The following is a 25,420-nucleotide window of genomic DNA, read 5'->3' as shown; positions in this document are numbered from 1 at the left end:
GAAATGACGCGGATGGTCACGTGAGCGAGCGCCGCAGTGGCGCCGCCTGGCGTGGTATTTAACGTAAAGTGAGGGCACCTAGGTAAACTGTCCGCACAATCACACTCGTGTCCAGCCAGCGAGGACCAACTGCGTCGAACAGCACTGAACAGCACGCGCGGACCACGGCACGCCTTCTGCGCTGGTACAGAGCGCGCGTCTGACTTTTTTTTTCTCGTTTTTGCTGTTTTTGTTTATCCTCGGGCCGACCCTCTCTCCCGTCTCGTGACGCGACCCTGGATTTGTGACCGTCGGAACCTCCTCACCTCACCGCCTGCCAGCGCAGTCGATGTCTCAGCAGAGGCAACGTCACTTCACGGCGAGCCGCTCGAATAACAGGTGAGTTTGTACGGCTGCAGCTGCTGCACAGCTTCGAGTGCGCGTCGCTTTTACGGCGTATTGCAATCGGCGATCCGTAGCGGAGCCCTGAATCCGTGAAGGAGAACAAAATCCGTGTCGACCAATAAGAACTCAGCATTCGAATCCAAATAGCCCACTGAAGCATGCTTTCGGATTCGCGGAGCAACCAAGCGTGCTCCGGATTGTCTACCACGTGTCATTGTCACGTGTGCAACCGCTGTTTGCCGTCATGTTTGCGTTCCGCCAACTATCCCAACCTTAAACCGTCATCACGTATTGGAATGCGCCGTTATTTTCCTAATCAGTGGCCCTGACGATGGACTGACGATGTGACGGTGAAGCAGACGGTTGTGTAACTGCGCACTGAGGCGTCGCGTACAGGGGCCGCCTGCTCGTTTTTCTCGACGGGACAAAAGCATTGCCGATCTTGTACGACCTGTTCGTGCCGCGTCTATTTAAAGCAAAACTTCAGTGTCTAACAAAGACGCCATCCACACCACCAGCACATCCAGCACAGAGAAGTAGAAATGGTATCGTAGCGTGTGCAGACGACAGTTTCTGGCGGACTCCTCCCCTCATGCAAACCAGCTCCTGCTTTGACCTTCAGTGTTTTTTCAAGCAAACGATACGACTGCATTTCTGAACTCAGAAATATCGCCTGTCTATTGTGTCATCTATCATTTCTATCTAAGCAATATTGAATAGCAGTCACCGCGAGAAGTGCTGCATAGTAGTACTACGCGGTGTAACCGCTGTGATGGAACTATTCCGCAGTATTAACGCCTAAAAAAAAATATGGTCTCTCAGTGGAAGTGTGCAGTCTTTTCTCTATCGCGGATGCCCGGCAATGCACACGACCCCGAAGCTTTATGTGTACAGCCGATAACTAACACTTGTAAAGCAGTGCACTGAAAAGCACAGGTTGCCGCTGTCAGAGGTCGTACGATATAGCTCGCAACTAGCTGATTTAATCACCAACCCAAAGTTTTCCTTTTTATTCTGCAGTACTGACGAATTTGACCGACTGCGTATCGTCGCCCACTAATCACACTTAACCTGCAAACACATTCCAAGCAATGGAAGGGCAGCCTCCTTAACCCTCGTGATATTGGCGGACATCTTATCGAATGGAGTAATATAACGATTCGACTCTGCTTATATTGCTTTTCGGCTTTCGTCATTGGCTGGGCGACGCCACGCGCTCTCTTAGTCGCCGGGTTAGCCAGTTCACGTGGCGGATAGTAACAATAGAACGGTACTTTCGTATAGCTAGCAAACTTTCTCAAACACAGTCACTGAACCCACACCGGAGGGGTCTCTTCGTACGCGTACTTATTTCGTCTTGTCATTTGCACCCATTAGGGAGTATCGAGGATCCCTTTGCATCCATTCGAGAGTACCAACGATTGGTACGATTCCATTGCATTACACCCATTCGGGAGTATCACGGATGACTTTATCTTGAGCAGTTATTTCCCCAAATCGCTCAATAATATCACGTCATATGTGACTTCGGATTTGTTACTCCCTTACCAGAACGAGCACACATATAAGGCAGCCTTCAGTACAGTGGCTAACTGTTATAAGCTTTTCTATGATCCGTTATCACCTCAAATTTGCCTGTGCGCGCCAAACCTGCCGATTCGTTCAGCATGGAAAGTAAAAGAGTCCGTATGTCTTCCAACCGCCATGTATACATAATTTCATCATGGCACTTTGATGATATATGTAATATGCGTTATAATCTGCCCGTCCCGACTCGCGGTAGACAGGAAACCCTCGTCAAGTGAAAAACTCGGTGGATGTACATAAGGCTGAGCAACCTGTGATACAGTTGTCACCATTTGTCTGAAAGCACCCGGCCCTGCCTATATCACGTGACCGCAGTGGCGCCCTCTCATTGGACAGCATGCACACATGGATAGGATACCGCTCTATGATTTCACATGACCACAGAGTAGCGACGTCGCTAAGCTGGTCTGTGACGACGGAAACCCTTAACGTGTGCAAGATAATGCCATCGGATGTCCCTCTAAGCGTCACCACCGGATTTAGTGCTTGGAAAAGCGTCTCCAGTCCGGCGTGCGAGGGTGTAATACCGAAATCCACCGACCTATCAGCGCCTATGCTTGGCGTTGCCAGTTCAATTCTGTGAAGACGCCATATCATCCAAATGGCATCTGGCATCCTTATCTTTTTGTGCGCAGTACCCCCCCTTGTATTTACCATGATTGACCGACTAGCCCAACAACGTACGCGCCTTCTGGGCAGCGCTTAGTGAGTAACGTTTCATCGGCGTCGTACGCTACAGTAGTGACCAGGTAGACGCCGTTAGATGCAATAGTTCGCTGCAGAGTAGACGGCCAAGTTCCGTGTTGTAGTAAAAGAAGCTTCTTGAAGTTTAAAAAAATTCTCAAATTACAGTTTAAGACGCGGTACTGAGGCGAGCTTCCATTAAACTGTCCGTAGCAAGTAAGCTTTTTAGCTGAACTTATACCTAGTCCATGCACCGTGGTCAGCAGTTCCGAGCAACTACAGTTACCAGTCGGGTGAAATGCAACAATCGTGCATATGCAGCAATTTTGCCGTGACCAACCGTCGGTCTCAGGGCGACTCTGCTTAAAACTGATTTGCTTACAAATATCGCCCTATCTTTAGCTGTCTCAATAGAATTGCGAACGAAGGCAACGAAAGAGCACTAAATAACATGTGAACAGCAGCGGACAGTTGGAAGGCCAGAAAAGCCAGGAGAGCATTGCGTGCGGATTTGATCGATAGGCCTCGGCCATTGGACTCACGTCGACCAATAACCTTCTCCAGATGGCGCGCATCGCTATCGATCGGTGGAGGGAGGGGGTGCGCATTAGCCTTACACCAATGGCATTCCATCTTTTTAGCAGCCGACAAAGAGTGGATGAGCTGTGTCTCCGTGACGTCACGAGAGTGCGGTCTTGAACGCCGCGATAATTTTCCTTGACAAGGTTTCGTTTCCTATTAACGTGGTAATTTACGGGATTTGTGAAGGCATTTTACCGACACGAGAAAATATGGGGGCAAGTGCACAGTACCACCCCGACGCTGCTACGTCTCTATTTGAGGAGTCGACCTGAACACTATCGAATTTCTCGCATACAATGCGCATTTTCCTCTACTGTAGATGTGATCAAATGCGCGGATAGCAGAAAAATAATCTATAAACACGTCAAGCCAGGTATGCGAAGAGAACGCAGTAATCGTTTTTAAAGTGGACACCTTCGTGTTCTGCAGCACAGTGAATGTTTCTGTTTGCATGTTCTGCAAGCATGAGTGCCTTAATGTGCCTTAAATGTCCATTTTTTTACAAACATAATGACTTAATACCATGGCGACAAGTCAGAATAGGTATAACTGAGACATTGGAAGCAGCTTTGAGTTAAACGCGGCTCCGTGAAGATTCGGCAGAAGTTGCACAATTATTCACTTGAGGAGGGTATTTTTGTCCTGTGGCGCTTTGGCACGCTGCGTACAAAAATATCAAAATTTCAAAATATTCCCCGACATTGATTATTGTATGGCGCGTCAAGAGGATACGACCAGAGACATGCCTTATCCGGTGAGCTGGAAGAAATATGCCAGCTTTGCAGGTGTGAATAAAATGAGCGAGTACTGCACAGCCATTTATTAAAAATCACTGCATGCAAGCAACCGTAGTCCTACTACCGAAACACTGAGCAGACCTTAGAAATTTGGGACATACTCATCGTATCCCGTTGTTACTGTTATTTTCGAGGAACTCAGCCCCTCACATCAGAAAGGTCTTGCACCGAGACAGAAACTAGATCAGGTCAAGTTCAGGAGGTCGCGTATCCCCGACGCAGGAAGCGGCCGTCAATGTCCCGAACACTGAGAGCCAGACGGCGTCACGTGATATTTCTTTTCACAATAACAGCAATACTGCACATCAATCCGGTTCGCTGAGTATCCTGGTTCTGCCGTACTGTTTTTCTCCGAGGTGGTTCAAATTATTACACCACCCTCTATTACGATGTCCCGGCCTCACTGTCCTTGTGCTGCTTCGGGACGTTATAAGCCCCACAATTTACATTAACTTTGATATGGATATTTCTTTTCAGAATAGCAGCAATAGTGCACATGAATTCGGTTCACTGATTACCCTAGTTCTGCCATATGTTTTTTTTTTTACTCCTAGGTGGTTGAAATTAACACACAGCCTTCTACTACGCTGTCCCTCATTGCCCTTGTGTCACTTCGGGACATTGTAAACCCCATGATTTACAATAGTTTTGATATGAATATTTCTTTTTACAATAGCAGTAATAGTGCATATGAATTCGGTTCGCTGAGTACCCTTGTTCTGCCATTTTTTACTCCTAGCAGGTTGAAATTAACACACAGCCCTCTACTACCGTGTCCGTCATTGTTCTTGTGTCACTTCGGGACATTGTAGACCCCATGATTTACAATAGTCTTGATATAGATATTTCTTTTTACAATAGCAGTAATAGTGCATATGAATTCGGTTGGCTGAGTACCCTAGTTCTGCCATATGTTTTTTTTTACTCCTAGGTGGTTGAAATGAACACACAGCCTTCTACTACGGTGTCCCTCATTGCCCTTGTGTCACTTCAGGACATTGTAAACCCCGTGATTTACAATAGTTTTGATATGAATATTTCTTTTTACAATAGCAGTAATAGTGCACATGAATTCGGTTCGCTGAGTACCCTATTCCGCCATTTTTTTTACTCCTAGCATGTTGAAACTAACACACAGCCCTCTACTACGGTGTCCCTCATTGTCCTTGTGTAACTTCGGGACATTGTAAACCCCATGATTTACAACAGTTTTGATATATTTGTTTTTACAATAGCAGTAATAGTGCACATGAATTCGGTTCGCTGAGTACCCTAGTTCTGCCATTTTTTTTACTCCTAGGTGGTTGATATTAACACACATCCCTCTACTAAGGTGTCCCTCATTGCTCTTGTGTCACTTCGGGAGATTTTACACCCCGTAATTTACCATAATTTTGATATGGATATTTCTTCTTACAATAGCAGTAATAGTGCATATAAATTCGGTTCGCTGAGTACCCTTGTTCTGCCATATTTTTTTACTCCTAGGTGGTTGAAATTAACACATAGCCCTCTACTACGGTGTCCCTCATTGCCATTGTGTCACTTCGGGACATTGTAAACCCCATAATTTACGATTTTGATATGAATATTTATTTTTACAATAGCAGTAATAGTGCATATGAATTTCGTTCGCTGAATACCCTAGTTCTGCCATATTTTTTACTCCTAGGTGGTTGAAATTAACACACATCCCTCTACAACGGTGTCCCTCATTTCTCTTGCGTCACTTCGGGACATTTTACACCCCGTAATTTACCATAATTTTGATATGGATATTTCTTCTTACAAAAGCAGTAATAGTGCATATGAATTCTTGTTCTGCCATATTTTTTTACTCCTAGGTGGTTGAAATTAACACATAGCCCTCTACTACGGTGTCCCTCATTGCCCTTGTGTCACTTCGGGACATTGTAAACCCCGTAATTTACAATGATTTTGATATGGATATTTATTTTTACAATAGCAGTAATAGTGCGTATGAATTCGGTTAGCAGATTACTGTCGTTCCGCCGTAATGTTTTATACCTAGGTGGTTCAAATTAATACGCAGCCCTCTATTAAGATGTCCCTCACTGCCCTTGTGCTGCCTGGGGACATTATAAACCCCACAGATAATAATTCTGACATGACCAGCGTTGCAGAAACACTGCGGTGATTACCGCGTGCTGCTCTTTTTTGCTTCCGCGGAAACAGACGCAAGAAAAGCAGACTTCGAATTCCACAAGATGACCCGTTTAAACTCAGATTAATTCAGGTCCCGGCGGAGGTGCCAAGAACAAACAGTAGGCAGGAGCACGCAGCAGGTTCTTTAATCGTGTCATGTACGAAACTATGGCCGAAGTCCGTTCACTTCGTGGGGCCAGTTTCTGGAGATTATAGCAGAAGACTTTACCTTTGAGCTCTGTCATCGGCTGTTGGTGGCCAACCTGCAATAGTGTTTAAGCTGTCTGGAGAATTCCAATTTGTGTAGCAATGCAATATACGAACGTCCAAGCTCTTGGGAAATAAGCGTGCTCGAATTTCAAACATGGAGGCAGAGAGGAGGTTAAGAGGAAAGGAGAGGCGCGGACGGCAGGGGAGTTTTATTCAGCAGACGCGATCTGGCATCTCCGAGTGCATCGGCTTCCTCTAGACGGTGCAGACGAGTCAGCAGCAGAGTTTCGTGGACAATCACGACGGCGCCGATAAACGGTGTTCTGAGCCGGGAGTTTCAAAATCAGCAGTTAACGTCAATAGATCGGCACTTAATTACTTGGAAGCACTTTTTGCAAGAATAGGACTATATCAACGATAGCCGTAAAAACACAAGCTTGGTGGCTCCCACCACCGCCCTGTTTCAGAGGAGATGCTCACATCATTCATCCATACAGTCATCAAAGGCCGCTATAACCACAGTCCACACCAGCCAGGGACTACGGGGAGGTTATTTTATTCATATAGTATTGCTTTTCTGCACTGCACTTTTGTGTCCATATCGTTGACTTCGCTTCTTCTACACGCCGATGATTTAAACAAGCTCGCCTGCATATACATTCGCTCCGGACAAACGCCTTTTTGCCTGTGCTTGTTTGTTTTGCTCTGCGGATTCTCATGACATTTTTAGCGCCCGATTACATTTCTCTGTCGTCTGTTCAAACGGCTTCTGCTCACAACAGTTTCGTGCCTCGCAACCTCGGCAAACTTCACCTTTAATTTTCCCCGAAGGAACGTGTAATGTTTAACAGCTTTCTTGTTTTTTTCGACAGTGTCCTCTACAGGTTTTCTCCGTAATTCACGAGGATCAACGCACACGCGAGCCGACAAACACGCGAGTGCTCACGTACGCGCTTCGCAGTAGATGGCGCGTCATTCTTTATGGAGCGCGCGGCAGCGCAGACTGTACACATATCAAGGAGCTAGGCAGGTCAGGTTCACGGCACTGAAGAAAGAAAAGCTCGCGTCCTTGACACGAAATACGTTTCGGAGAGGGGGGAAACGTAGAGTAAGCCGCCATTTTTACGACCCCCCCCCCCCTCCCCTGAACGAACGCCTATCTTGTTTTTCTTTTAACGGAGCCGCCGGTCCCTGCGCTCCCATGACGTCCTCAGCTACTGTGTTTGCTTTTCTCGTGTCGTCCGCGATGTAGCTCCACCTATCTCTCACGGCATGCGTCGTCTGCTACCAGCACCGAGTCCGTCTGCTCGTTCTTCTGTTCTTGTCTTCTGCTCCATTCCGCGTCGTCTGCTATTTCGCTGCTCGCTTCTTTCTTGCCGCTCCTCGGGCTGTGCTGTCTGTCTGCCGGGGCCGTTGGTCCGGCCCGTTGACCCGGTAATCCCCGACGACGGCACGACGAGGAAGCTTCAGGAGCGGCGCCGGTCGAAGCCAGTAGGTCAGAGTATGGGCCGAGGGACGACGACGGGGGACCGGATCATTCCGGACGGGAGAGGGAGGAGAGAGGTCTTGATGGGATCGCTCCGCTATCTTCCGTCCGGCAATTTTCGAGACCAGTTCCCACAGGGGGGGTCCTTCTTTCGGCCCATACACACGCCAAGCCCACTGTGGTTGTTGGTGGTGCTGTCTTTTTTTTTATCTAGACGAACGTATGTGTATACGTTTGTTTTAAAACCATCGCCAAGCGTGTTGCTCTGAAATCTTCCCAACGCCCTGAAGGAGCGTTAGGCAGCTTGTTCTTTTTTTTTTGCCCAAGAACAGGTCTCACGTACTCTCATGTAGTCTCATCCATGTTTAGAGCGTAGCGCGAGCGCGTTAATTTACACACTTTTGGGAATGCTCTACTCGCGTTCTGGTTAAGTGTGTGCATGACTGTAGGCACGCGGATAGACCTTAGACCTCGTGGATGGGTCAGCGACCCATCGAGCCAGTAGAGTGCCGTGTTTGCAGAGAAACCGAAATTACACGCTCTGGATGCGTTCCGAGAAACCGCGTATCCGGCTCTGTATACGGATGTGTACAAAACCGCCGTATCTGGCCACCGCAGAGGGCGTATTCTTTATAGCGAGCAGCTAACGGACCATTCACGCAAGCGTGTCGTTGAATGATAAGCATCCATCTGTGACGAGATCCTCTTCAGTACAGACGGATACTAAAACAGGATACACCGCTCAAAGGAGAGACGAAAAAAAAGATGAAAGAGACTGAGCGCATTTTGGATTGCCCGCGTTCTCTCAAGACGTGCATGGCTACCCTGTGTTAATTCATGGAGTTCTCAACGCTTAGATACTCCTCTTGCTAAGCGATCGCCTCCTTTAAAAGCAGAAAGCCCCGAAGCGGGAAAGGTCTACATAGGTCGCGAGCATGCAGGCACGTCTTCAACCACGCATAAAACACGCACGGTTTGTTGCGAACAAAACCACGCGCGCGTAGGTCTTATTTTTTTTTGTTGCTCTCAATGCGAGCTTTCGTGCGAAAATCAGCGAACCAAGAAACGACTATGAGCTCTGTTGGGCACGCTGACGAGTATGTCTTTTAAAGCGAAAGCGCTCGGAGAGCTCATGCTTGCTTGCGCGCCAATAATCTGAACGTGGCGTGCGCCTATCACTTTCTGGCGCGGCGTGAAACTATACCCTAAACACGAATACACCTATATGGGAGTAAGAATGGAGTAAGCTGTCTTTTAGCGCGCTACCTTTTATAAATGGGAGTCCGCTGGAGGAGCGCTTACTCCCCTTTTAATCTTTTCTGTTTAAGAGGTAGTGGTTGCATATGCTCGTAACTTAGTGCGTAGTAATGGTTCGCTGCCAGTGTTCCGTTTGCTAATTTGGCACTTAGCAGACTGAACCACTGCGAGAGACTAGCGGAGCTCAGATCGCACTTTTGAACGTAATAGCGGCTGAAATGCACGCTTCCGGCTCAGTATAATCAGCAAAAAAAACAAGGAAAAATATAAACAGGACGTCGTAAATAAAACCATCGACTATTGTTTTGTTCTTGGAAGACAGTGTTAAAAGTTATAACTGGGTTTCTATCTTACTGCGTCCGTCAAGGTGTCGCGGAATGCGTGTTCTCTTTCTAGCAAGAACTGAGCAAGTTAGCAAAACTAACTTTTCATCCGTATTTCCCAAATCACGTCAACATTTTCGCCTCCTACGCAAACAGCGCTAGTCCACACGCGACGAGTGTGGTCCTTGAACTCCCGAGACCTAGGGACTCCTAGGACTAGAAGTTTCAAAATTTGCAGTCCTATAGGACTAGAAGTTTCAAAATTTGCAGTCCTATAGGATGCAGGTTCCAGCATTCGAACGGGTGCTGAGACGGCTTTCATGCTTCTTCACGATGGTGCGTCTTTAAAACGGCGGTACACGAACTGTGGTCAAAGAATACTGTTTTCAAGCTGCTTGCCCATTGCCCCTTCGGACTAACCGGTCCCTCCCAAGATTTTAATTACAGGACTATGACTTTACGCACAATCATCACTTTCTTTGATCGTTATGCTCGAAAGACTGTTTCTTGTTTTTTTTTTCTTCTTGCCGGCATTTTCATAAGGGGAAACTATGCAAATTTTGTCAGCCCTTCTTTCCTTGACCTTCGTTGCAATGCTAAGGTATATTATGCAACTTAAAACATTATGAACTTCACGCGTTATCAGCGTTTAAGTCTCCCCCTCCAAGCCTGGCGCCTTTGCTCTAGTGGCACCACGTGAGCAGTCTGCGCACACAGATGCCAACGTACCAGACCACCAGACCAGCCGTCCCTTACGAAGGTCATAATGATCTTAAACGATCACGACGACATCAGAAGGGCACGAATGCCGGCTGATTATTTCATAATTGGATCACCGGGTTCTCTGCAACGCCCCTGTGCGTGACGTGGAAGCAGCCTGTACGCAGAAGACAGACGATGTGTCGTCCGCTACATTAGCAGGCGTCCAAATCGACGACCGTCTGCGCGAAAGGTGCGCATTATCTCGCAAATTACACGTCGGAAAACGGGAAGATAAAAGAAGCTGGTATACAACGGTGGAAATGGTGGCCAGATTCGAATTAAGTGCTTCTCGGAGTAGGACAAGCCAATGTTCGCATGCACGCAACACGAAAACCCGATTGAAGTCACCGGCTATGGTCACGGGCAGCCCCATCCTCATGGCATCACGGGGAGAAGGAGAGGCGAACCGAGCCGGTGCTCGGATGTCTTCGGCTTGAGCTTCGGCTTCCTTCGGCCAGTGCTTGGCTTGTTTTGCAGACGGTAACCTTAGGAATCCAGCGGACGTTTAAAAACGCCACCAAGGTGTTGTAGCTGTGACTTGAGCCACTCCCATCTGCCCCAGTAGAAAATAAATTACATGCACCTCGGAGTGGCCCCACCGCTTACCTCACTAAAAATTCCAGTGCGTGCGCTGCACACACGGAGCACCGATATTATAACAGCCGGTGCAGCGAAAATGACAAGGCACGCGAGTCCGCCGTTTCACAGTTCTTGAGAGTTGTCATTACGGGGCCCGACCGCAGGGTGCGAAAAGGGCGTTTTGTTGCTTTGAACACCCCTCTGGCTCAGTATTCTGGAGGCCTTTCGGTGCTCTCGTGATGATCCGGACCAGCGTTCTTTCTTTTTTTACCGTGGCTCGTTTTGTCTTAGGAAGCTCGTATGAAGTCATTGTCTGCCCTTCTATAGCACCTAAGCAGCACATTAGCAGACAACACAGCACACCACAGTCCTTCATTCCAGTGCATTCCAAGCATGCCTGGAAAATAAAAAAGAAACAGTGTGAGACGAAAACTTGATAACTCGGGCTCCTCTTCATGCTCAATCTGTTTTGCACATTTCTCGAGCTATACGGGGCAAGCACTGTGTGCTTATGCGCGTACTCTCTCATGTGTTGCCCCTGAGGTCCTTCACAGGACGCTCCACAACAGGCTGGTTGACGCTCCCGTGGTACTACGAAAAGCTGGAGAGCTGAACCCCTCCGCGCAACACCTCAATGCCAGGCCACGCCAGCTAACAGTGAGGAAATTCAGGCTTTTCGTGGTTTCAGCGTTCTGGACTGTCAAAGACTGTTTAAATTTTTTTGTAAGAATGGCACCCAAATATTCTGGACGTCTTTCTGTTGCCCTCATGATTTACGTTCCGATGCTGGCTGTAGACGCCATATTCATGAAGCTGAAATGCAGGTAGCCTTGCCATCGCAACTGAATGCGTAGTGCTTTGTTCTACTTGTAGGCTAAGTTATGCAGGCTTTGCTGGCTCACACGCTAATACAGCATTTTAAAACACTGAGGAAAAAAAACATGACAACGGTGGAATGAAAAATTAAAAGTGTGAGTATAGACTGATAGTCTGCAATAGCACGCACCCAAACAACCAAATTAAATACACCACATTCCGTCAGAAAAAAAAAGAACGAAAACAAAGAGGTTAAAACAAGAGTCATTTTACGAAACGGTCGTCCAACGAACATCTGCACACCTCAACGAATAAGGAATGGCTGAAAATCACTAAACCTTCGACATGTTCAATCTTGAAGCTATGCGTGATCGGCGAAGCTTCCAGAAAATCCACTTCATCCGGCGAAGTCAGCATCTTAGCCCCAGCGTCTATAAGCCGCTCCACAAAAAGGCGGTGAAAAAAACACCCCAAGAACTAAAACCTGAATGGAAAAACAGAGCAGACGATAATATCGAGAGCAGCCGAGAACAATGCCAAGAAAAGAAGCAAACCAAAGCAGACGGCGTCGCCGGCCGCGCATAGCAGACGAACAATTTCAGTGCAGACGACAACGTCTGCAAGACTGACGCAGAACCGAAACACACAACCACACCGGGAAAAAAAACTACACCAAGAGCGTACAGCAACGCTCGTTCCCGGAACACGGTCGTCCCTTCCCACGGCCCTTCGGCAAAGTTCAAAGAAGGAAAAAAATTTGCTTAGTTTATTTTTTTTCTCTCTTTCTTCTTTTATCGTCCGCTGGCTGGCTGCTTGGCTCGCTTCATCTTTTTTTCTTTTCTTGGTCTTGGAGCCTGTCCTTACGCAACGATCAAGGTCAGGAATGACGTCCCTGCCACGAGGCGTGACCGCTGGCGGGTCACGGCGAGGCTGGAGTGACCTAGTTCCAAATTTCCGGCGGCCGCCCGGCTCTTCTCTCTCCCTCACACTTACCCTCGCCTCCCCCGGAGAGAGGGGAAAAGAGGACCAGGCATAATGGGCCTGGTCTCTTCTTCTTCTTCACTTTGCTTTCTTGTTTAAGACGCGGCTTCGAAGTGAATACCCGAAAGCAGTGCACGAATTTCTTTCTGGTCGCCTGTTATTCGATCGAACAAACAAATTCGGACACAAAAACGCGCGCACACGCACGTCTGTTGTATAGAGAAGCGGACAGATCGGCCTATTAACAACCCCGGCAAGGTCACGCGTTCGATCCCCCCCTCTAGAGCAAGCAACCGGATACTGACAGGATGATGCTAAGCGCGCATCTGAGACAGCCGACTGGGTAACCTTTGCAGCACGATTTAAACCTCGGTTCTACACGACACCTTTGTCTACGCCCCGGATGTTAGTTCTAATGTGTCGGACCTATCACGCGTTGCTATTGAGTCCCAATCATTAAATTAACAGGACAAGTTTGTGAAGTGCGCTGGCAACTAACATGCGGCCTAAGGGAAAACCGACGTGGGTGTGAACCGACTTTCCAAACGCACAGCGTTCTATTCCAAGCTGCTCTGCACATTTCTGATGAATAGTTTTAGCACTTGCTGAAGCAAGCACAAACTTTCATTCCTTGCATAAGACCACAACTGGCGACCTCACAATTAGCTGTTCAGTGCTAAATGTTAGTGCTGATAAGTACGTAGATAAGATAGGGCCATTAGTAGAGGGTCCAGATGCATGGGCACAGGAACACGCTCCTAAGAGTGAGTACCACCACGCCTATTTGAAATGTACGCTCGATCACACCTTTCCAAAGGGTGAACGACAGCTGATGCGGCACGAAAAAATAATGTTGTAGCGTCAAAAAATCACTCTTATGCGCCGTTATTAGCGAAAAGAAAAGACGATTTCAAAGAACGTATCGCCTACGGACGTCCAGCAAAGCCAACTAATAGTAACGCACCCTGGTAGGCTGTTCCTCTGTGTGTCGTCAACCAACCCAACGTTCGATTCTTTGTGGATAACGGGCACTGATGTGGTTCAAGCGATTTCAGGGTTCATTCGAACCTCGCAGTGTTTGAAGGCTGCGGCCTCTTCTCAGCTTTCTTTTCCTTCTTGGTATTTATTTTCTTCTCCGGCATTTCGACATGCTCTGCTGCTTCTGGCTGCCGTCAGAGGGAGCCAGCCGGATTCATGCAAAGTCAACCGCTTCGCTTGACACGTAGGTCACGTAGCCAAGTCATAATTCGGTTCCGGGTTTCCGCATAGCCAATTTTTCTGGGCGGGCAAACTCAAGCCAGCGTACTTCCCTACTTCGACGATACTGACATATCCAATTTCAAAAGGGTACTGACATCAAAATTGCGAAAGCCTCTTCCTCCCCAGTCAGAAAAAATGACAGAGCCGTGTCATAAATACGATAAACTGCTTTGTAGTTTTGTCGTAACCACATATTTTCTGTTTTCGTAGTATTTTTCTATAGTAGTGTAGTTTTTCAGCGATATTTTTCTGTAGTATCTAGTTCTGAAGTACTTTTCTGTAGTAACTGCACGAAATTATGCGTTCACTACATAGATGTTTTGTTGTGACTACTAGTTTTTGGCCGAAACATTACAGAAAGTTTGTTGTGACAAAATAAAGTTTTCTGTTGGGTTTTTCAACTAGGTTTCTTTCTTTCCTTCTTTCTTCCTCTTATTTTTCAACTCGAAACTCTAGGAGAGGCGATGCAAGCGACGAAAAGCGATTCAGAATATGCCAAGGCGTTGTTAGTCTTTTTTTTTAAAGCTGCTCACAATTCTTTCTTCCGCTATGTGGTTTCTGTTTCAACTCCAATAACGTCACAATTTACTGGCGGCACCATGTTTGTCATCGCTCACGCAGCATAAAAAGTTTATCAGACAAGAAATCGTCCTTAAAGCATTACCCACTCTTTCTCTATTAATATGCGCAAAAGTGGAAGAGAGAGCTGTATCATCTTGCAATGCGGGCGCAGTGTTTTAAATTGCGTCTGCTATTTGTGAGGACTTCGTGACGTCACAAGAGAGCGCGAGTGCAAGCAGAAGTCTTTAATGTTTGCAATGTCTTTAACGTTTGTATTAGGGGCGTACGGAAGTCTGCATATAATTTCTAGTAGGTTTTCCGTCCAGAAAATTCGAATTATTAGAAGTGAGGAAACGTTTACGGGCCAATTACTAGATAAAGAAAATAAAGGAGTTGACGTTTCCCGGCATTCCTGGTGCGCGTGCGCGATCGGAGAGCCAGATTTTCTTATTGGTAGCAACATGAAACTTCACGCTGTGATCAAGGAGCCCAGGCTACGGTCGACTATAGACCTTCCCTGTACCACGTGGCGTGCTGACGTCATAATCATCAACCCTCGTTTTATCGAAACAATTTATAACTAAATAATGGATATAACGAAGGAACGACGATTTCTTTTGGAAGCTCGGGTAGCAACGAAGCTACGGCTATAGCAAAGTAATCTCCGGGTCCCTTCAAGTTCTCTATAAGAAGGTTCAACTGTAGTACTTTAGTACGGTCTATTTGGTGCATATTCCCAGCAATAAAATCTTCACGCAAAGGACCGAGACAAAGTCCTACGTTGTGTCTAAAACTTAAAAAATGCGCAGGAGGAGAGACACAGAGGTGAGGTAGACACATTGAGGGCATCTGTTTTCCTCTAACCGGTTTGTTGCCCTACAACTCGCATCCCGCAAACTTTTTTGTTTATCACTGTGCTTACTAGCCCCTCGTCGCACGCTCCTGTGCTGTGTGATCTTTGTCCCCGTCCTTTGCGCTGACGTAACAATACTGTGACGTTGCTTCAATGGATGTTGCGGCCGCGAGCAACACGACATAAACTTTCCCCACACAGCCATGGCGCCGCAAAGCGTTTCCCCGTATGAAAGCAGTCTTCTTCGGTCTTCCCACCTCGCAGGTGCGCCATGATGCCGAGAGCTGCGGTGCTCATGTGCCTGCTGGGCGCGTCGCTTGCGGCCTCCCCTTCGTCCTCCTCGTCGTCCTCGCAGTCGTCCTCACCAAGCGTGTCTGCCTCTCAGTCCACATCGGTCGTCTCTTCGTCCAGCTCTACGTCCACCAAGAGGGACGACTTCAACGCCGCTGCCTCATCCAGCCACCCCGTGTACTCACCCTCGACCGGATCCGGGTCCTCGGTGTACGGCGCCTCCTCCCCGTACGGCACCTCGGGATCCGGATACTCCGGGACCGGATCCGTCGGGTGAGCCCTCCTATACCATCTGCATGCATAATCGCAGGGAAAAAGAGCTAAGTTAAGTTGCTTCGTCATTGAAGGCGCCCGTTGAGTAAGCTGCAGCCTTTGAGACGTTACGACCCCCCCCCCCCCCCCCCATCCCGCTGAGCTTGCAAGTGAAGAAAAAAGCTTGCTTGAAATCACTCGCCGAATAGCGAAGAAACAGAAAAAAATGGTCTGTACTTAACAAAAACACCAATATGTAAACAATAGATACCTTGCCATAACGCGAGGAGAGTTTGGGCAAAAGTCGAGAACTAAAAAAAAAAAAATCACGACATGTATTCAAAATTACAATAAAGCTTGGGTTGAGGCTAGTTGGTGCATGATATTCTTAGGGTGAACGATGAGTGCTAACACTAGACAATCCACGAAGAAGAGAAAAGCACAAGGACAGGCGCTACTTGTATGATAATATCCTCAGTAAACGGTTTCATTAGTTTCACTACCACTTCCTCGCTACGAGCGAAGGCTTGGCGTCTTCATTTCGTGCAAGCGTAAAAAATGAATAAATTGCACCCAAACGGACCTTACAACCGAACCGCAGCCGCTTCCTGTTGACATTCAACGAGATCCCAGAAAACAACTGCGAATCAGCCTTCCAGTTGTGTCACTACCGGAAAGCGTGCTTTTCTGCATACACAGTCAGTAGGAGGCGAAGCCGACTTTACAAACCTTATCGACTGGTGGCTTTGCCTTTATGCACGGTAGAACTTTCAGGTAAAATCATTTCAGTGAGAAACATAGATAATAAGCAAACGGTTGACTAGCAAGAGATAGACAGATTGATTAAACGTCCCAAGTCTGTGTGGCGAAATCAAGCCAATGGCTCGAGCAAGGGTAGTGACTGGCGGACTGGCCGGTGTACACTTGAGAACGTTCAAGCGCAGTTTCATCGTGATTTTCTCCGTCTTTGTATCGAGCTATTTCACGTTCTCATGGTTCCGTAAAAGTGGATTGCGCGGCTGTGTTTGGTGCCTGCCCAACGGATGGGTGATCAAGAGTGAGCATACCGTCGCACGAGGAGTACCACAGATCTCTTGGCCTTACTTTATGCAGAGAAGGGACGTTATTTTTTTTTTTGGCCAAATCGGTGCTGCTACGGTCGAGATTGAGGCCTAGTCCAGGAATCCAGGGGCTGCGGCAAAGGCCTAGCCACGTCGAACTATTTGAAGAACTCCACTTCGAAACTCGGCATTTCCCTGCGGTCGCTTTGGGGAGGTTAGATAGAGGCGCCAACTGGAAGCGACAAACAGAAACTGCCACTGTTAGACATCATTAACTTTAGAAACGCTAAGCTGTATTCCTTGTTCTAGTTCTTAATTTATCTATCAGACTTGCATTCATGCATTTTAATGCGAAGGCATTAGGAGCCCTACGGGACAAAAAAAGCGCCGTCGGTCAAAAAATTCGCCCATTGGCTGCAGGGAAGTGACGTCGCTACCATGGAACGGATTAACGGCTGCCAATGCTAATGCATTTCCAACACATCATGGAATTAGGTGTCCCTGGGAGTTTTTGTTACATGCACATATTTCGTTGATTTTGCTCGAAGGCATCACCATGTTAGCTGTATCAGCCGGCTATCTTGGAAGCAATAAAAGCTCATGTAGGAACTTGTGCCCAGTTCATTTCGCTTCTCACAGGCAACGCGGAAGTCGCTTCCTTCCGATTTTTGTCCCAATGAGACCATCAGATCTCGATACGTGGGTGTTAAGGAAGGATCTCAACTGGTATGATCAAAGAGCTCTCAGAGCACAGCACTCTTAGACGGAGGAGACGTGGTGCAGGACGCGGCTGCGAGGTTCACGGGAAAGGCTGAGTTATTGTGGGCGCAGGCTGTGAGAGAAAGAATTACAACCATAGCAAGCCTCATATGGGAAGGGGAGAAAAAAATCTCGGTTTTTGCTATCGTTTACTATTACAGAATTTCAGCATAGCGGAGACGTACTAGTGTATACGTACACCGTATTACAGGACGCCGGCTGTGCATGCTAAATGACCCAAATTGACCCCACCCCTGCCACCGTGCGTGCGCAGGAGGCGTCCTGTAATCCGGTGTACGTATACCCTAGTACGTCTCCGCTATGCTAACACTCTCCATTACCAGCCTATGGCACGCCACACACTGCTTCATTCATTATGGTTTTATTTCAATGCGTTAGTATTAGAGCCCCATTGTGGAGTAGCCACCGGTGCTCGCGTATGTAAGGTTGTGTACACGGAACAGCCACCTTCATGGTTGACAGGTGGCACTGCGAAACGAGAGAAATTCCCTTATTCGCCTGTAGGGAAGAGGAGGGGGAGGCCGGAAGGTGGAGGAAACGCTTGAGAAACGGGGTTTGAAGGTATAGGCTCTTCTCCTAAGCCGTGCACCCTCGAAAGCCGAGCATCAGGCCAGGCTATGACTTGCACCCATTTGAAATAACTGACAGGTAACCAGCGGGCAGTGGGAATCGAACCCACTACCTCCCGAAGCCGAGGCGGCTCCTCTTCCTCGAGGCCGCGGTAGCATTCCGACAAATAGGCAAAGTCCGCCCAGAAACTTCGCAGCTATAAAAATCGCTAGAAAGTGCACGAAGGATTCTAACGCTAACGCATTTTAAACGCGTAGTGCAGTTAAGCGCCACTTAAATTAATTCTTTTCTCCCTGTTTCCATCCTAAAATTCGGACCTAATGCCTTTATTTCATTTTATTTTAAAACTAAGCAGTCATTACTCCGGCAGTAAGGTCCCATGATGCCTTTCTGCATTAACGTGCACCAATTCAACCCCCTTCCCAAAATGGAATGCCCGGGAGTAGGCGACAAAAAATCCCCGTTCGCAGAAGCCCTTAAAATTGCGAGATCAACGCCAGTACAACTGAATGGTTGAGGGGAAGGCCACTCAAGTCTGTGGATGAAACAGCTACGTCTCATTCTGGGGAAACGGGATAACGCTTAGCCAGGAACCGTCTCAAGGGTATCTTGTTGAGTGTACAGAGTCACGACATCACTCACTGCTGAATCGGTTAACCTAAACGTGGCCGCCGCTTTTCACTGGACGTAGAGTCGTAAACATCGAATGTGTTAACCAATATAAGAGGATCCGCATTGCCCCAGTCAAGGTGACTGTTTTTTTCCGCAGCTACGGGTCGGCAGGCGGCTCCGGCGGCGCGTACGAAGCGGCCGCCTCTAGCAACACATACCATAGCCAGGCGAGCCCCAACAGCAACCTCTACTACTACTACTACCCCGTATCCAAGAGCAGCGGACAGCAGGCTTCCAGCGCCTCGGACGCCGATTACCAGGTAAAGGCTGCTTCGCTCACTCGCGGCTCGTGTCTTTTAGTGTCTCGTGGTCCCGACACTGAATGCCCCGACGTGTTATCCTCTGCGCGCACATTGTTATTTTAACAGTGCGTTTTCACTTTTTCAATACATCAGTCTACTCCCCGCCGTCTACAGCCTTCTACCCCCGGCGCGCCCACACCATCACATTCCAAAAAAAACATTTTTTCTCTGTACTGCCCTGGACTGGAACGACCTATCCGGCCACATCGGTTCCTTAACAGATCTTCAAGAATTAAAGACTGGCATCGAAAATTATTTTTCATCATAACTGCCGTACTCTATTACCCCTTAAATGGGGCATTTGAGGACCTAGTAAATAAATAATTTAACTTTATTTACAAAATGAATAAATAAATTTAACGAAAATGTTAGACTGATGCTGGTATGCAAACCTTTACAGCATTCCTTCGAAGACTGTCTTATTGTTACTGTTGCTTCATGTTTCACGCCCAACAATAGCCAATCCAAATACGAAACCTCATATTCCCGGCGTTCCTACACCTTTCCTTCATGGATGAACTATCGCAGCGCCAACTTTTCCCCCATAGGTATCATTCAAAAACTCTACGGTGGAACCTAGAGGCCAACAGCAGCTATAGCGCCGCTCCAGTGCTCTAGACCATCGTGCGGCTGTCTGTGCGATAAAGGAGCTCTGCACGATGGCGGATGGACGATAACGTCTACGGCGTACAATCGTGAGCGGTATGAGAGGAAACAAGCTTTTCGCACAAAATAACTGGTTATTTCTAAATTTGATAATTAGTTTCTGGATATTGTATGCCAAGATTAAAACTAGCTAGAACAAAGAAATAACTGCGCTTGTCACTCACAATTGTGGAGTACATTAAATAACTGAATGCTCAAACCCTGTTCCCTCTTTATTGCCCACGACTGTACATACACTGGCTGTGCCCCCTCCGCAATTCGCTTGGCTTGTCCCTCTCCGCAGGCGAGTGCGGCGCAGAACTACGCGGGCGTGTCGGCGCCGGGAAGCGGCTCTTCGTCGTCTTCCTCGTCCGGCTCGTACGACCAGGCGGCGAGCGCCTCCTCGTCGACGGGTTACGGCGCCGACGGGGGCCCCTCTTCGTCAGGGGGCTACGACCACGACTCGGCCGCCGCGGCCGCTTACAATGCGGCGGCAGCCGCCAGCTATCAGCAACAGCTGCAAGCCTACGCCGCCCAGGGCGGAGGAGGGGGACACTACGGACCAAGTGAGCACAACCCTCTCTCTATATCCAACGGGGGCCAAATGTTCGACAATTTAGGCTGACGCTTGTCGCCTAAATCCCGAGATACAGCGAGAACTACAGCGCAAACATTTTAGAGCGAAAGCTCTACTTGACGACTAAAGCTGCAAAAGTCGTTTCAATGTTGGTCAAATGTTTAGGGCAATCCCCCAAGGTGGAGTAAATTTCTAATAAGGGAGTAATTACTCATTTACATCCACCCGAGCGCAGCCGTTCGGCTGCAAAGGAAAGCTATACAGCTTTGTCATAAACTTCGTAGTTAAAGAAAAATTCGTCCTGGTCCGGGGTTCGAGCCCTAGACCACTGCTTCACCGGAGCAAATGTGAGCGCGCATCTCTCTCCCTTTATCTTCCTCCCTTCGCAGGTGCGGCTCAGTACGCGCACCTGAGCCAGCTGGCGCAGCAGTACGGCCCTCAGCTGGCGGCGGCCCAGCAGTACGCCCAGTACGCCCAGCCGGGAGCCGGACCGTACGGCGGAGGAGGCGGCGGAGGGGGATCCTACCCGTCGCCATCCTTCCAAGGAAACTACGACACCTCCAAGAGGTATGAGCGTCTGCTCTTATCTCCGACGAGCCCGGCTGCGATGGTTGCAGTGCTTGCGATTGTCAGCGGACCCTTAAGAAGACCAGAGGTGCGGTCGAAATTATTCAGAAGCCCCCACTAGGGTGCCTCTCACTTAAATTTGATGGAAAGTATGAATTCGAAAAAAAAAAATTCTTTAGCTTGTGAGGCCGTCCACAATAGAGACTCGGAACGTTTACGACACAGTACCTCTAGATCCAAGACTAAAGCGATACGTTGGGAGGAACAGAGATTTTCGTTTGAGTTAAGGCATCGTAGCCGAGGCCGAAATTCAGACATATCTTCACCAGCGAAAGCACGAGACACCAGGAGAAGAAGAACACAGGACAACGCTGGTGAAGATATGTCTGAAATACACCAACTAGCCCACATTCTTACCTTGTTACGGTGCCAAACATCATCCCGAGGACTCTACAATGGCACCAGCCTGACGTGCCGTGCAGACTGCCAGCATGGCTCGTAATTACTTAGCTACACTTATGTACAGTCATGAGAAAATTTGGAGGGATGCGGTTGCAGGGTTTAAAGAAAAACTGAGCGATCGCCTCTCTACCTAGCCAGCTCGTATTCGTTTCAACGGCTGTAATATGCACGTCCTCTCATGCTTCCGGGCTTTTAATTGAACTGGCTTGCTTGAGTGCACGAAAACCAATTCTTAGTCATTTCTTTTTCGACGAAACAGCATCCCGCAAGCATTACTTCGACAGCTGTAGACGGCTGGCTGCAGCTGTCCCGTCCGCTCATTTCGCTTAACCTCTGTGCAGGTACTACGGCCTGGGCTCGGTGATCATGCCCCTCCTGGCGCTGGCGGGCCTCGGCCTGCTCATCCCCACCGTGACCAGCCTGAGCGGCAAGAAGAAGCGCTCGATCGAGGACGCGAGCCGCGCCCACCTGGGCGACTACGCCGAGCGCCTGGAGCGGTACTTCAAGATCTACCGGGCCGCCGTCGAGAGCGAGGAGTGCATGAACCGCATCATCTGCGAGCTGGGGGACGCTGTCAGCAGCGTGCGGGGAAAGTCGGCGCTGCTCACGTGAGTACATGCGCTCTAAACGCGAATTAGGCCTAAATGAGAGTAAAAAAGGAAAAAGATGTCCTCTAGAGCACTATCTTTTATAAAAGAAAGTGCGCTAGAGGACAGCTTACTCCCTTTTTACTCCTGAGCCGCTGCGATGGCTCAGTGGTTATGGCACTCGGCTGCTGGCCCGAAAGGCGCGGGTTCGATCCCGGCCGCGGCGGTCGAATTCCGATGGAGGCGAAATTCTAGAGGCCCGTGTACTCTGCGATCCCAGTGCACGTTAAAGAACTCCAAGTGGTCGAAATTTCCGGAGCCCTTCACTAGTCTCTCATAGCCTGAGTCGCTTTGGGACGTTAAACCCATATACTAAACTAAACCTGTTTACTCCTTTCATGTTTAGAGTGCACACTCTAAACGCAAATACACAGATCTAGGAGTAAAAAAGAGTTCAGTTAGCCCAAAGTGCCTGAAACGGTGGTAATCTCAGTGCCCAACATCGTTTAGAACAGTGCCTAAAAAGGAGTCCATAGTGCCAGAAACGGTGTAGAATAGTGCCCAAAATGCATGATGGTGCCTAAACCAGTCTCTAACTGCACCAGCACTGTTATTATTGCATTAGGCAGAGTTCCGTATTGCTTAATACGGAGGTTTTACTGCTTTAAACGGTGTCTAATGTGACCCAACTCCCACCTAAAAAAATGAAGTACAATGGGACCTAAAACGGTAGCTAAGTGTGCCCAGAATGTTGTTTATTAATGCAATAAACGGAGTTTCATAGTGCCTAAAACAAAGTCCGTACTGTCTGGAAAGGTGTCTAATAGTGGCCAAAACGGAGTACAGTGGTGCCTAAAACCGTTCCTTACAGTGCTGCCCCCAACGCACGTCTAGTGCACTAGACGGAGTTTCGTAGCGGCTGAAGCAGTGCTCCGCTAATCGCCGACGTGTGCTTTGAATGCTTCGCCGCAGGGTCATGGAGAAGTTCGCGCCCGGCTGGATGACCAACAAAATGGGCGTATTCAAGTCGGCGGCGCTGACTGTCGACACAACCAAGTGTTCGCGCTACAAGTGCTGAGCCGAGGCACGGGCCCAGCCCACAGCGCTAGACCTCGACGACGGTGATGACGAGTTACGGCCCTCCTCGAATGGCGAACGAAGCGGAAGAAAGAAAAAACAACAACCGTGCGACACGTTGTGAAAGAGGCCCGACAGAGGGCGTGTCGCGTCGACGACCCACCTCCTTTTCATCATCCTCTCTCTCTTTTCCCCTCAACTTTAGCACGTTTTTTTTTCTCGCATGTATTCTATTCGCCCAAGAGTCGGGAATAGAAAACGCGGGTAAGTTCGAGGATTTGGGGTTGCATTAAGCACCGGGATCAAGCGTTGTGCCTAGACGGATGAGTGTATTGAGTCGAGTGAACTCGTCTGGGTGAGGCGGGTCCGTCACGCGATCCAGTAATGTACAGCGCTTTGAGCTAAAGCCTCCTATTCGTCAATAAGGCTCACTAGCGGATCAACGGACTTCACCCCTACGAGAGACACCCCTAGTGGTGCGGGAGCAAGCCGCACAGGCATGAACCAGGTGTGAACAAAGAGGATGCGGAAGAACTGCGACGAATTCAATCATCAGGCAAATAACTTTAACTCTGACTCCCAACGCATCATCCGACAGGTATTTCGAGATCAGTTTTGTGTCCCCAAGGAGTGGTCACCCTGACGGTTGGGTGTGAACCTTCAGAAAGCACAGCTTTCTAGAGTATCTCTTTTTGCGAACGGTTAGCGCAGTCCTAAGACTACATACGCGCCCGTCTCAAACGTTCTGCAAATTTTGTGATTTTCTCGTACGCAGGTTGCAATATGCGAGGTGACTCCTGCCAACGAAGAAATTAACTGAGTAGAGCAACTGTTAGTAGCGTCTTGACATCTGCTTTTGGTCACTATTAATATCAAAAGGAAAAGCTCGCTGCTTTATGGCGTCATTTTCGTCGTTACTGTGAACACCTTTCCCAAATAGCTTTCACAGCAACAGACAACCATTCTGTCCACGGTTTGGGATGGCAGAGAGCACGTCAGAGCAGTCACCTTCTATGGTGCTTTAATATTTTTAGACAGAGCGCTACACCGGTCAAAACATTCTGATGCAGGTGTCTACGAACTGCATGGTACCCCGTGTGGACTAACAGCGCGCTACTCTGGCCAAAACACTCTGACGCAGGTGTCAACGAACTGCACAGTAGCACGTGTGGACTAACAAAGCGCTACTCTGGTCAAAACACTCTGAGACAGGTGTCAACGAACTGCATAGTAGCACGCGCGGACTAACAGAGCGCTACTATGGCCATGGATAAAAAAACACTCAGACGCGGGTGTAAACGAGCTGCATAGTAGCACGTGTGGACTAAGAGAGCGCTACTCTGGCCAAAACACTCTGAGACAGGTGTCAACGAACTGCATAGTAGCACGCGCGGACTAACAGAGCGCTACTCTGGCTATGGATAAAAAAACACTCAGACGCGGGTGTCAACGAGCTGCATAGTAGCACGTGTGGAATAAGAGAGCGCTACTCTGGCCAAGAGACTGACGCAGGTGTCAATGAGCTGCATGGCAGCACGTGTGGAGTAACAGAGCACTACTCTGGCCAAAACACTCTGACGCAGATTTCAACGAGCTGCATGGTAGCACGTGTGGACTGAGTCCCAAAGTGCTCCGCACTGACAGCTCAATACCTACCTTCAACAATGCTTTACGGTGCGTTTCTTTCGCGGTGTCCACACTGTCTTCAATTCAGATTTGACAGCAGCAGCAACTTACCGACCTCCCACCGTGTTAAGTCATCTATTTATGCCTTCCAGACTGTCAGAATGGCGACTGTAAGGTCGACGCCGAGAACTGGCTGCACTCAAACCTGCCGTGCAGGCCATTTGTGTGTTTATGTTCTTCGTGCCTTGCGCCTTAAAAAAACCCAAAAGAAACTGGGATTTCAGTAATACCCCCAACTGCTGTGTAATACAATTAGTACTGTCGCTGTTTCGGACAAGCGCATTTAGTGATGCCGCAAAGCGACCACTAGTGTTTCGCCCGGAACTATAACTTCGTAATTGCTGCCAGCGCGTGGAGCAGACGATCCCGCGTGATTTTTATCCGTCTGCTTTTTCAGATGACGATAAAACTATGATCTGCTTCACTCGGTAGGCGAAGAACGACCGCATAAAGCGCGCGCATTATGTAATCTTCGTGACCATTGAGGTCAGCATTGATATATTTTTTTCTCACGTCACAGGAGTCGTCAGCTGTAGTTGATATGAACGCCAGAGCACGACCGTATCACCAAATGCGAGCGAGGCTGCAGAGCAGCCGAGTCGC

At 48.4% G+C, this 25,420-nt stretch overlaps 1 protein-coding gene across 1 annotated transcript; it reads left to right on the top strand.

Moving 5' to 3' along the window:
* Positions 1-23,761, top strand: LOC144110236 (uncharacterized). Its single transcript, XM_077643074.1, has 7 exons — positions 1-378; positions 15,553-15,852; positions 19,012-19,174; positions 20,166-20,427; positions 20,828-21,005; positions 21,809-22,075; positions 23,027-23,761. The coding sequence occupies exons 1-7, from the start codon at positions 329-331 to the stop codon at positions 23,130-23,132; spliced, it is 1,326 nt and encodes a 441-aa protein (XP_077499200.1). The 5' UTR covers positions 1-328; the 3' UTR covers positions 23,133-23,761.
* Positions 23,762-25,420: the final 1,659 nt, after the last annotated feature.

Source organism: Amblyomma americanum, chromosome 11 (genome assembly GCF_052857255.1).
Source record: "Amblyomma americanum isolate KBUSLIRL-KWMA chromosome 11, ASM5285725v1, whole genome shotgun sequence".
Taxonomy (NCBI): Eukaryota; Metazoa; Arthropoda; class Arachnida; order Ixodida; family Ixodidae; genus Amblyomma; species Amblyomma americanum.
Note: the sequence above shows the minus strand (reverse complement) of the source record. Positions and strands in the feature narration are given on the sequence as shown.

What these genes read in the sequence shown, in the direction of transcription:
- LOC144110236 (XM_077643074.1), top strand. Translation starts at nt 329, where the DNA reads ATGTCTCAGCAGAGGCAACGTCACTTCACGGCGAGCCGCTCGAATAAC. An exon ending in CCTCGGACGCCGATTACCAG is followed by an intron (nt 19,175 to 20,165) that starts GTAAAGGCTGCT and finishes CCCTCTCCGCAG; the next exon opens with GCGAGTGCGGCGCAGAACTA. An exon ending in AGGGGGACACTACGGACCAA is followed by an intron (nt 20,428 to 20,827) that starts GTGAGCACAACC and finishes CTCCCTTCGCAG; the next exon opens with GTGCGGCTCAGTACGCGCAC.